Raw genomic sequence first — 12,375 nt, forward strand, 5'->3', positions numbered from 1 at the left:
TATTTTAATACTTCAACAAACTAAATGGAAATGAAATAATATATATATATTGAATTTATAAATGTGTATGTATATATACAGTATATATATATATATGTATGTGTGTGTGGCTGTACATACACATATATGTAGTTGTTTTGTTGGTGTTTGGCTTTAGTGTTATGTTAGAATCATTATTATACTCTTATACCTTTTGTTCTTTAATATTTTGAATTGTTTTTAGCTTTATTTTTTGTTTTTCATTTAAATGTTAAGTTTTGAAATTTTGTTGTATGCATTTGTCATTTTTATTTAATTTCTTTATTTTTAAAATGTGTATAGGTAGTATTTATAAAGTTTTAGCTTTTAGTTTTGGATCTGTTTTTAGTTGTTTTAATACTACAATTGATTGCTTCTGTTGTCCTCATTTGTACGTCGATTTGGATAAAAGCGTCTGCTAAATGACTAAATCAATAAATAAATAATAAGTATATTTCCAGTACGCGCCTCAGGCAAGTTGCACAGTATCGTCAACTCACTCATCAGAATCTTCGGTAATCCTCGGCAAACTTCGCCACGACTCATTCGGTTCTTGTTGAGTCCTCGGTAATCCTCTGCAAACTTCGACAGTTGGTTGAACCGGCTCATTCATGCTACTTCGGGCTTTGCGTCCTGCGTCATCAACCTGGAACTAAAGTTCAATTCAGTTCGATTTGTTAACCGGCACAACCGGTTACTTCCTGAGATTCGTTCAAGAACCTAACATCACTACTGACTGGTTGCTGTAACATTTATTTCTGTTGTGTGATAGGATGTTAGATTAATCCCTATTGACTAAAAATGTCCAGAGTTTATCATCATTATTAACATAAAATTTATCGTAATCTCGATATGATATAATTTTATCGCCTGACGCCAATTTAGGCTATTTATAGAACGTGCTTGGCGGGCGACTCAAGAGACACATTGGTGACCACTGCTATATTATCACCAAATATTGGATTCAGTGTTTTTAGGGGCCAATCACCAAAGGTGCGTAAGCACCTATTGTATCCGTTAGTCTTCTTTTTCTGCTCTAGAGTCTATGACTTCCCATAGAACCGTATGGTAAACAGTTATGAAATTTGGTACGCAGATAGAGGACAGTCTGAATATTAACCACACCAAATTTGGAGTCTCTACCTCAATCTCTCTAGCGCCACCAACTGTCCAAAGTTGCACTCACGTTTATGCTAATAACTTTTGAACCCTATAGGGCTAGAAACTAAATAATTTTTCTGCTTTGAAACGATGCATATTGCGCTATAAAAATACATTTGACTTTACTTTTTCAGTTGAGAAGTCTTAGGGAGTTGTGTTGGTAGCATGCAGAGCGTTACCACTCTATAGGGTTTAATTTCCGTTTCGTCTTGTTTTGGGGATTTTCTCACAGGAATTCGAGCGATGCATCAGACTCGATCTGTTTCTTCTTTACCTCCTCGTTTGTTTCCCGTACCCCTGCCATCCGGGTCGAGGTTGTGTCACGTCTCCTCCAGGTGGCTTTGATTTCTCCTGTGGCCTCCCTTGAGGCGATGCATGTGGAGGAGCAGCTGCAAGGGCTGGATTAATGGGTCAGCGCTCGTATCTACGGCGTGACTCTGATTCTGTGCTCAATCTTCCATAAAGAGTTATCATTGTTCATTTCTGTATGTAAATGTGAGACGAGTAGAAGTTTAGAAGTGGATTTCAACCTTTATGACTCTAAAACCCTCCATTATTCACATCAATATTGAAAAGCTAACACTTCTAGTTTCTTTTAATTCATTAAATTTCTCGATTCCAGAAATTTTAAGAGCTGAATGTTCTTCAAGCATCCTGGTCTTTTTAATTTGCAATGTTTTTGTCCTGCAACAAGCAAGAATATCCAAAGTTTTTTATTGCAATATGCAAGAAGATGCAGAGTTTTTTTTATTGCAGTATACAAGAATATGTAGTTTATTATTGCATTATGGAAGAATATGCAAAGTTTTTGGAATTAATGTTTTTCAAGGATCCCGGCCTTTTCCATCTGCATTACTTCAAGTCCTTTGTGATTTACTGGATAAGGATAAAGGATAAGGATCTTTATTTATACTTAATAAAATGTGCAATATGTAAAGAATATGCAATGTTTTTGTCCTGCAATATGCAAGACAATCCAAAGTTTTTTATTGCAAAGCAAGAAGATGCTAGTTTTTTTTTTATTTTAATATGCAAGAATATGTAAAATTTATGCATGACTTTTCCAGTCATTTGTAATTTACTGGATAAGGATAAAGGATAATGGTCTTTAAAAATATTTTTGCTCTCAGTTTCTACACTGAATAAAATTTGGTGTAGAAACCATTTTTTGCTAGTACATTCAACAAATAATTGCAAAGAAACTGCATATGACACATTGAATTAAACTGATTTAAAAGTAGAAACACTGAAATTGTGTTTTCATGTAAAATGTACTTCAGTCATTTTTGTTTTATTTACAACAGTGCACAAGAGTTAAATGTATATTCATTATAAAAATAGATGCTGTTTTAAGATTTTATTAATTTCAATGACTTTTTCAGGTGTAGAAATCACGTTTTAAAAATGACTTTTCATCATATATCCAGATTTTCTATGATGGTTCTTCAAAGAGAAAAACAGTTGTTGAGGGGGTGTTTAAAAAACAGAAATATCTTGATTTTTAGCTTATTTTAATGCTTGTTTTGTCTTATTTCAAATCATAGGGAAGTTTGGCCGCCTGAATGAGAACCACTGGCTTAGAAGTTTTTTCAAACTATGAACTTAAGTAATAGTGATGCTTGACTCGTGCAAATGCCACTAAATAATAGCAGAAGTTTGAGGAAAATCTGTTGTGTAATTTGAGACTTGTGTGAATTATTTTGACCCCTAAACAGAGACTTCTTCCATCAGATCACTTGCCGAAACTGCAAATGACCCAAGAAAAGTGTGTTAATCCTTTAAACGTTTGTTTCAGGTGTCAGAGATTCTACGCGTCTCCATCAAGCTTGAGTCAATACCTGCTGTTTGCTGCTCTTACAGATCCATCCAACTGCTTCTATCACTCATGCATGCATCTCTTTAGGATAAAATCGCAGTTATCTGGGTTTCAGGGTTTTTCTTTGAACTTTTGGCGCTTGAATGGTTTTGAAGAACATTACTTAGAACATTAAAGCCTGTTGTTGCTACAGGAAATGCATTGGATTGAAATGCTTCCAAAAGACTAATCTTGTGTTTTAATTGCTGTATTTCCAGACTCAAGCATGTCAGGTTAGCGTTTCAACAACCTGCAGACGTCAAACACAGATTGTGGGGGTTTGATTTTGTCACTTTGGTGTGAAGAACGTCCTCCATTATTTGAGGTTCAAGATCCTGAGAAGCCAGAACTAATGTTTAGATTTTAACCCAGTGTAAGCAGTAAGGAATTGGAGGAGACCTTCTTCTCACATGCTTTGCGGCTCCCCTGCGGTTTTACTTTAAAGTTGCCAGAAACTCGTTAAAGAAAAGCTTTTACACACACAAACACGCTTGAGTTTAAATGTCACAACACCTTTTGAAGTGTGAAGGCATTCGACTGTAACAAGCACCATCACCGTTAGGAAAGAAAGATCACAGAAAATCATCGCTGTTTGTTTTAGGCGTCAGGTTTGATGATGTTGTGTCTGTTCCTGCAGAAAAACATCTAATAATGTGCAGTTTTTCAGAACAGACAGTGATTTTTACTTGGATTTCATGCAATTTAAGATTTAATGAGTGATTCTCACTCGAATTAATTATTACTAAACAAAGCAAAATTTATGCTTGCTATTAAAAACATTTTTAAGAAGAACACATCAGTTTTTACAGTGGTTTAAAAGCAGGGCTGTTTTTATGCTTTATTGATCCCTTCATTGATTTCTGCCAGAAACCGCTTTTGTGCAGTTTTATTGCAATATGCAAGAATATGCTAATTTTTAAATTGCAATATGCAAGAATATGCAACATTTTTTTATTGCAATATGCAGGAATATGCAACTTTTTATTGCGATATGCAGGAATATGCCACGTCTTTATTGCAATATGAAAGAATATGCAACTTTTTTTTATTGCAATATGCAAGAATATGCAACATTTATATTGCAATATGCAAGAATAGGCAACTTTGTAATTTGCAGTATGCAAAAATTTATTGCAAAAATTTATTGCAAAATGCAAGAATATGCAATGTTTTTTATTGCAATATGCAAGAATATGCAACTTTTTATTGCGATATGCAGGAATATGCCACGTCTTTATTGCAATATGAAAGAATATGCAACTTTTTTATTGCAATATGCAAGAATATGCAACATTTTTATTGCAATATGTAAGAATGTGCAACTTTTTTATTGCAATATGCAAGAATATGCACAAAAATATGCAACTTTTTATTGCGATATGCAGGAATATGCCACGTCTTTATTGCAATATGAAAGAATATGCAACTTTTTTATTGCAATATGCAAGAATATGCAACTTTTTTATTGCAATATGCAAGAATATGCAACTTTTTGCATATTATTATATATTTTTTTATTGAAATATGCAAAAGAATATGCAACATTTTTATTGCAATATGCAAAAGAATATGCAACATTTTTATTGCAATATGCAATAGGCAACTTTGTAATTTGCAGTATGCAAAAATTTGCAAAAAATTTTTATTGCAAAATGCAAGATTATGCAATGTTTTTTTCTTGCATTATGCAAGAATATGTAACGTTTTTTATTGCAATATTCAAAAATATATGACTTTTGTGCAATACACAAGAAAATAAGTTCTCTAGAAGCTCTCTACATATGCATGTCTGTAGAATTTTTCACCTTTTCTACCGCTCCTCAACAGGCCACATGATATGAATTGTTATTCCTTCAAGTTATGCATATAAGTGTAATACATTAGCACTCAGTGTTTCTCTCCTAGCCACTGTCATAAGAAGCGCAACACGGATCCATACTGGTTTAGGTCTGTACTTATTTGTGTTTCATGTGACACCCTCTGCAGGTCAACACCAATGGCTTCATCTCGCTGACTAACCCGACCGATGAGTCTGAGTACCTGGGGAAGATGCCGGCCAGTTTTGGTATGATTGCAGCCTTCCTGGGAGATCTGGACACCACCGATGGGGCCGGTTATGTCTATTTCCGCCAGGATAAAAGCCCTGATGTGCTCCAGAGAGCCGCAGAGCACATCGGCCAAGCGTTTCCTTCTGACGACGAGATCGAACCCACTCACGCCATCATCGTCACCTGGGAGAATGTGGCGCCTCAAGGTGAACGAGGAACAGGAGGTGAATATGCGGTACGTCCCTCAACTCTGAATGTTATTAATGTTATTAAGTTATTAAGCCGGCACAAAAGCGTCTACAAGTCAACTCACCTTTATTTAAGTTTTTATTGCAGTCTGCAAGAATATGCAGAGCTATTGTTTTGCAGTATGCAAGAATATACAAAGTATGCTGGTTTTTGTTGCAAAATGCATGAATATGCAAAGTTATTGTCTTGAGATATGCAAATATGTTGGTTTTTATTGCAAAATGCATGAATATGCAAAGTTATTGTCTTGAGATATGCAAATATGTTGGTTTTTATTGCAAAATGCATGAATATGCAAAGTAATGTCTTGCAACATGCAAGAATATGCAGTTTTGTATTGCAGCGTGCATGAATATGCAGTTATTGTCTTGAAATATGCAAGGATACGCAAAGTTTTTTTCCTGCAGTATGGAAGAATATGCTGTTTTTTAATTTCAATATACAAGAAATTTTAGTTATTGTTTTTAGTTAAAGTTATTGTCTTTAAATAGGCAAGAATAGGCAAAATTTTCTGCAATATGCAAGAATATGCCATTTTTATTTCAGTTTACAAGAAAATGTAAAGTTATTGTCTTGCAATATGCAATAATATGCAGTTATTGTCTTGAAATATGCAATAATATGCAGTTATTGTCTTGAAATATGCAATAATATGCAGTTATTGTCTTGAAATATGCAATAATATGCAGTTATTGTCTTGAAATATGCAATAATATGCAGTTATTGTCTTGAAATATGCAATAATATGCAGTTATTGTCTTGAAATATGCAATAATATGCAGTTATTGTCTTGAAATATGCAATAATATGCAGTTATTGTCTTGAAATATGCAATAATATGCAGTTATTGTCTTGAAATATGCAATAATATGCAGTTATTGTCTTGAAATATGCAATAATATGCAGTTATTGTCTTGAAATATGCAATAATATGCAGTTATTGTCTTGAAATATGCAATAATATGCAGTTATTGTCTTGAAATATGCAATAATATGCAGTTATTGTCTTGAAATATGCAATAATATGCAGTTATTGTCTTGAAATATGCAATAATATGCAGTTATTGTCTTGAAATATGCAATAATATGCAGTTATTGTCTTGAAATATGCAATAATATGCAGTTATTGTCTTGAAATATGCAATAATATGCAGTTATTGTCTTGAAATATGCAATAATATGCAGTTATTGTCTTGAAATATGCAATAATATGCAGTTATTGTCTTGAAATATGCAATAATATGCAGTTATTGTCTTGAAATATGCAATAATATGCAGTTATTGTCTTGAAATATGCAATAATATGCAGTTATTGTCTTGAAATATGCAATAATATGCAGTTATTGTCTTGAAATATGCAATAATATGCAGTTATTGTCTTGAAATATGCAATAATATGCAGTTATTGTCTTGAAATATGCAATAATATGCAGTTATTGTCTTGAAATATGCAATAATATGCAGTTATTGTCTTGAAATATGCAATAATATGCAGTTATTGTCTTGAAATATGCAATAATATGCAGTTATTGTCTTGAAATATGCAATAATATGCAGTTATTGTCTTGAAATATGCAATAATATGCAGTTATTGTCTTGAAATATGCAATAATATGCAGTTATTGTCTTGAAATATGCAATAATATGCAGTTATTGTCTTGAAATATGCAATAATATGCAGTTATTGTCTTGAAATATGCAATAATATGCAGTTATTGTCTTGAAATATGCAATAATATGCAGTTATTGTCTTGAAATATGCAATAATATGCAGTTATTGTCTTGAAATATGCAATAATATGCAGTTATTGTCTTGAAATATGCAATAATATGCAGTTATTGTCTTGAAATATGCAATAATATGCAGTTATTGTCTTGAAATATAATATGCATTTTTTTGCATATTATTATATATTTTTTTATTGAAATATGCAAAAGAATATGCAACATTTTTATTGCAATATGCAAAAGAATATGCAACATTTTTATTGCAATATGCAAGAATATGCAACATTTTTATTGCAATATGCAAGAATATGCAGTGTTTTTGTCTTGTAATATGCACAAGAATATGCAACATTTTTATTGCAATATGCAATAGGCAACTTTGTAATTTGCAGTATGCAAAAATTTGCAAAAAATTTTTATTGCAAAATGCAAGATTATGCAATGTTTTTTTCTTGCATTATGCAAGAATATGTAACGTTTTTTATTGCAATATTCAAAAATATATGACTTTTGTGCAATACACAAGAAAATAAGTTCTCTAGAAGCTCTCTACATATGCATGTCTGTAGAATTTTTCACCTTTTCTACCGCTCCTCAACAGGCCACATGATATGAATTGTTATTCCTTCAAGTTATGCATATAAGTGTAATACATTAGCACTCAGTGTTTCTCTCCTAGCCACTGTCATAAGAAGCGCAACACGGATCCATACTGGTTTAGGTCTGTACTTATTTGTGTTTCATGTGACACCCTCTGCAGGTCAACACCAATGGCTTCATCTCGCTGACTAACCCGACCGATGAGTCTGAGTACCTGGGGAAGATGCCGGCCAGTTTTGGTATGATTGCAGCCTTCCTGGGAGATCTGGACACCACCGATGGGGCCGGTTATGTCTATTTCCGCCAGGATAAAAGCCCTGATGTGCTCCAGAGAGCCGCAGAGCACATCGGCCAAGCGTTTCCTTCTGACGACGAGATCGAACCCACTCACGCCATCATCGTCACCTGGGAGAATGTGGCGCCTCAAGGTGAACGAGGAACAGGAGGTGAATATGCGGTACGTCCCTCAACTCTGAATGTTATTAATGTTATTAAGTTATTAAGCCGGCACAAAAGCGTCTACAAGTCAACTCACCTTTATTTAAGTTTTTATTGCAGTCTGCAAGAATATGCAGAGCTATTGTTTTGCAGTATGCAAGAATATACAAAGTATGCTGGTTTTTGTTGCAAAATGCATGAATATGCAAAGTTATTGTCTTGAGATATGCAAATATGTTGGTTTTTATTGCAAAATGCATGAATATGCAAAGTAATGTCTTGCAACATGCAAGAATATGCAGTTTTGTATTGCAGCGTGCATGAATATGCAGTTATTGTCTTGAAATATGCAAGGATACGCAAAGTTTTTTTCCTGCAGTATGGAAGAATATGCTGTTTTTTAATTTCAATATACAAGAAATTTTAGTTATTGTTTTTAGTTAAAGTTATTGTCTTTAAATAGGCAAGAATAGGCAAAATTTTCTGCAATATGCAAGAATATGCCATTTTTATTTCAGTTTACAAGAAAATGTAAAGTTATTGTCTTGCAATATGCAATAATATGCAGTTATTGTCTTGAAATATGCAATAATATGCAGTTATTGTCTTGAAATATGCAATAATATGCAGTTATTGTCTTGCAATATGCAATGTCTTGCAACATGCAAGAATATGCAGTTTTGTATTGCAGCGTGCATGAATATGCAGTTATTGTCTTGAAATATGCAAGGATACGCAAAGTTTTTTTCCTGCAGTATGGAAGAATATGCTGTTTTTTAATTTCAATATACAAGAAATTTTAGTTATTGTTTTTAGTTAAAGTTATTGTCTTTAAATAGGCAAGAATAGGCAAAATTTTCTGCAATATGCAAGAATATGCCATTTTTATTTCAGTTTACAAGAAAATGTAAAGTTATTGTCTTGCAATATGCAATAATATGCAGTTATTATTTTGATTTACAAGAAAATGTAAAGTTATTGTCTTGCAATATGCAATAATATGCAGTTATTGTCTTGAAATATGCAATAATATGCAGTTATTGTCTTGAAATATGCAATAATATGCAGTTATTGTCTTGCAATATGCATGAATATGCAGTTATTGTCTTGAAATAGGCAAGAATATACAAATTATGCAGGTTTTTATTGCAAAATGCATGAATATGCAAACTTATTGTCTTGAAATATGCAAGAGTAGGCAAGGTTTTCTGCAATATACAAGAATATGCAGATTTGTATTGCAATATGCAAGAATTTGTAAAGTTATTGTCTTGTAATATGCAAATATATGCAAAGTTTTTTTTCCCTGCAGTATAGAAGAATATGCACGTTTTTTTTATTGCAGTATGCAAGAATATGCACACAAAACAATCTTGCAATATGCAAGAATATGCATTATTATAAGGCACATTTACTTCTATGGCACTTTATACAGTACAGATTGCTTCAAAGCAGCTTCACCGTGATAATTAGGAACATAGTTTTAATGTTGCAAATTTCTTCAGCTATGCAGATTCAGTTCTAATCTGTAAAGCAGCACTAAAAAGACAATAGTGTCATTATCCAGCTCCTAATCATGACAGATAATTAACATTGCTTTTCCTTCCTGAAATGCAAGCTTGTTATAAATCTGTTGCAGAGAAATACTTTCCAGCTGGTTGTAGCAAACATGGAGTCTGCGTCTTACGCCATCCTGCTGTATCCAGAGGAGAGCATGCAGTTCGGCTCCACTCTCATTGATGATGAAGATCAGCTGGTTGAGGTCGGCTTCAATGAAGGGAAGGTCCCGGGATGGTTCGGGTGGGCGACCACTCAGGGATCTTACTATCGCATCTCTGAAGACAGCGAGGAGTCAATAAGCGCTCTTGCACAGTAAGTGCCTACTTCTAAAAGTAGTTATTGGTGCATTATTAATCTGGGCTCCCTCGGTTTTTAATGATAGTCGGTTAATCATAAAAGCAGTGGTTTTGTTCGAAAAGTAAAATAAAATAAAAATATATATGTGACCCTGGAGCACAAAACCAGTCATAAGGGTCAATTTTTGGAAATTGAGATTTATGCATCGGAAAGATTAATAAATAAGCTTTGCATTGATGTATGGTTTGTTAGGATAGGACAATATTTGGCTGAGATACAACTATTTGAAAATCTGGAATCTGAGGGTGCAAAAAAATCTAAATATTGAGAAAATCATCTTTAAAGTTGTCCAAATGAAGTTCTTAGCAATGCATATTACTAATCAAACATTAAGTTTTGATATATTTACAGTAGGAAATTTACAAAATATCTTCATGGAACATGATCTTTACTTAATATGCTAATGATTTTATGAGCGACTTAAGACTGCTTTTGTGCTGCAGGGACACATATATGAAAGTGATTAATATGTTAAAATAAAACACCTACCTATGATGAGTTTGTGCCAAATTACTATAGAGTTTATTCGGACAATAAAATAAATCCGACAATAAAATGTCCCCGTTTTTAACTAAACAACACTAAATCTCTATATTAAATATTAAGTGAATGAATTTGTGCTGAATTACTGTAGTGTTTAATCAGACAATAAAACATCTCCCTTTTTAAAAACTGATAAGTCTGTTAAAACTGATCATACTAACATGATAAGATGATTTTGTGTGTGTGTGTGTGTGTGTGTGTGTGTGAGAGAGAGTGTGTATCTGTGTGTGAGTGTGAGTGTGTGTGTGAGTGTGTGCGTGTGCATTTACATATAAAGAAATAAACAAATAAATGTAAGTATTTTAATATATTAATAATATTCATTAATAATTTAATGATTTTCATCTCTCTCTCGCTAGCTATATATATATATTGTTACGGGGCTGATGAGACGTGAGATGTGCAGATCCATATGCAAAGCTTTATTTGGAGAAAATATAATATTAACGTTATAATTACACATACACACACACATACACAAGTGTTACTTTAGTAGTAAATAATAACAATATATTTAAACATTTAATATTTTTTTAATTAATTTTTATTATAGTTTTAGTTAAGTACATCAAGTTAAACTAAATTAACTAGCTTTGACAACTAGCTGGAATAAAATAACTTTTTTTATTTTTTTTATTTCAGGTAACCAAAATGTGTTTTATAGTTTTAGTTCACTTTAATAACCTTGATACAAGCACATATACATTTTTTTAAATGATTATGGTGATTAATGACTATATGATTAAAATGCTATTAATAAAATAGAGCAATAAGCCCCGTGAAGTGCCTAACAACGCCCCTTAGCTGTTATAAATTCACTGTAAACCACGGAGGTGCTGATCATCGATGAAGACGAGCTGAACGTCGACGGTGAGAGAACAACACTGATTATATTCAGCCCAACAAGTCTGAACTGTGTGTCCGTATCAAATGTTTCTTTATGTTTTCTGGCAGTGTTCTCTTATAATAACGAGACGTGCTCCAGCAACAAGAACAAGTGCTCTGTGTTCGCCGACTGCAGAGATTACGCTGACGGATTCTGCTGTCGCTGCAAACCCGGTTACTACGGCAACGGCAAGGATTGCGTCGCCGAGGGTGAGTCGCAACGTTAACCAGGGTTAAATAACAATTACAATAAAAAAATCTCTTCACTTAAAGTCAACTGAAATAAAATAAAATACATTTTAAATATATTTTTAAAAACGTATTTTATTTCAGTTCTTTGCCAAGGCAACATTTATAATTTTTGTTTATCACTAAAGTATCTAAAACTAAAACTGAAATAAAAAATAATTAAATTATAATTTTTTTTAAACCAAAAAGTGAACAAACAGCAAAATCAGTCAAATTTGAACTAAAATTAAAACGAAAATGAAAAAAATAATAGCTAATTCAAAATATAATTAGTAAAAATTGAATTAAAATGAAAATGAAAATAAAAAAATTAAAACTAATTCAAAATATTAATATTAAAAACATAACGACTAAAAACACATCGGTTCCATTTTTATTTGACCCTCTAACTCTAACACTTTCTATTCTATTTTAATTCTACTTTATCTATATTTATCTTTTTTTTTTCTTTTTTTTTTTAAACAACAAAAAACTAACACTAACTTTCAATTTTTTCTATTCTATCTACTTGTTTTTCTTTATTTGTGTGTGTGTGTGTGTGCTGATACAAGCACATATACATTTTTTTAAATGATTATGGTGATTAATGACTATATGATTAAAATGCTATTAATAAAATAGACCAATAAGCCCCGTGAAGTGCCTAACAGCGCCCCTTAGCTGTTATAAATTCACTGTAAACCA

At 32.5% G+C, this 12,375-nt stretch overlaps 1 protein-coding gene across 1 annotated transcript in view; it reads left to right on the top strand.

The window, feature by feature from the left end:
• Positions 1-12,375, top strand: part of LOC107558365 (nidogen-1-like) — a gene marked incomplete at its 3' end in the record, with an annotated part of 32,380 nt that overhangs the window by 6,036 nt on the left and 13,969 nt on the right. The window contains exons 2-6 of the mRNA XM_016242025.1: positions 5,021-5,317; positions 7,820-8,116; positions 9,737-9,880; positions 11,391-11,427; positions 11,512-11,652. Coding sequence (XP_016097511.1) covers positions 5,021-5,317; positions 7,820-8,116; positions 9,737-9,880; positions 11,391-11,427; positions 11,512-11,652 — 916 coding nt within the window. The remainder of the gene's footprint in view (positions 1-5,020; positions 5,318-7,819; positions 8,117-9,736; positions 9,881-11,390; positions 11,428-11,511; positions 11,653-12,375) is intronic.

Source organism: Sinocyclocheilus grahami, unplaced genomic scaffold, assembly GCF_001515645.1.
Source record: "Sinocyclocheilus grahami isolate Dianchi unplaced genomic scaffold, SAMN03320097.WGS_v1.1 scaffold643.1, whole genome shotgun sequence".
Classification (NCBI taxonomy): Eukaryota; Metazoa; Chordata; class Actinopteri; order Cypriniformes; family Cyprinidae; genus Sinocyclocheilus; species Sinocyclocheilus grahami.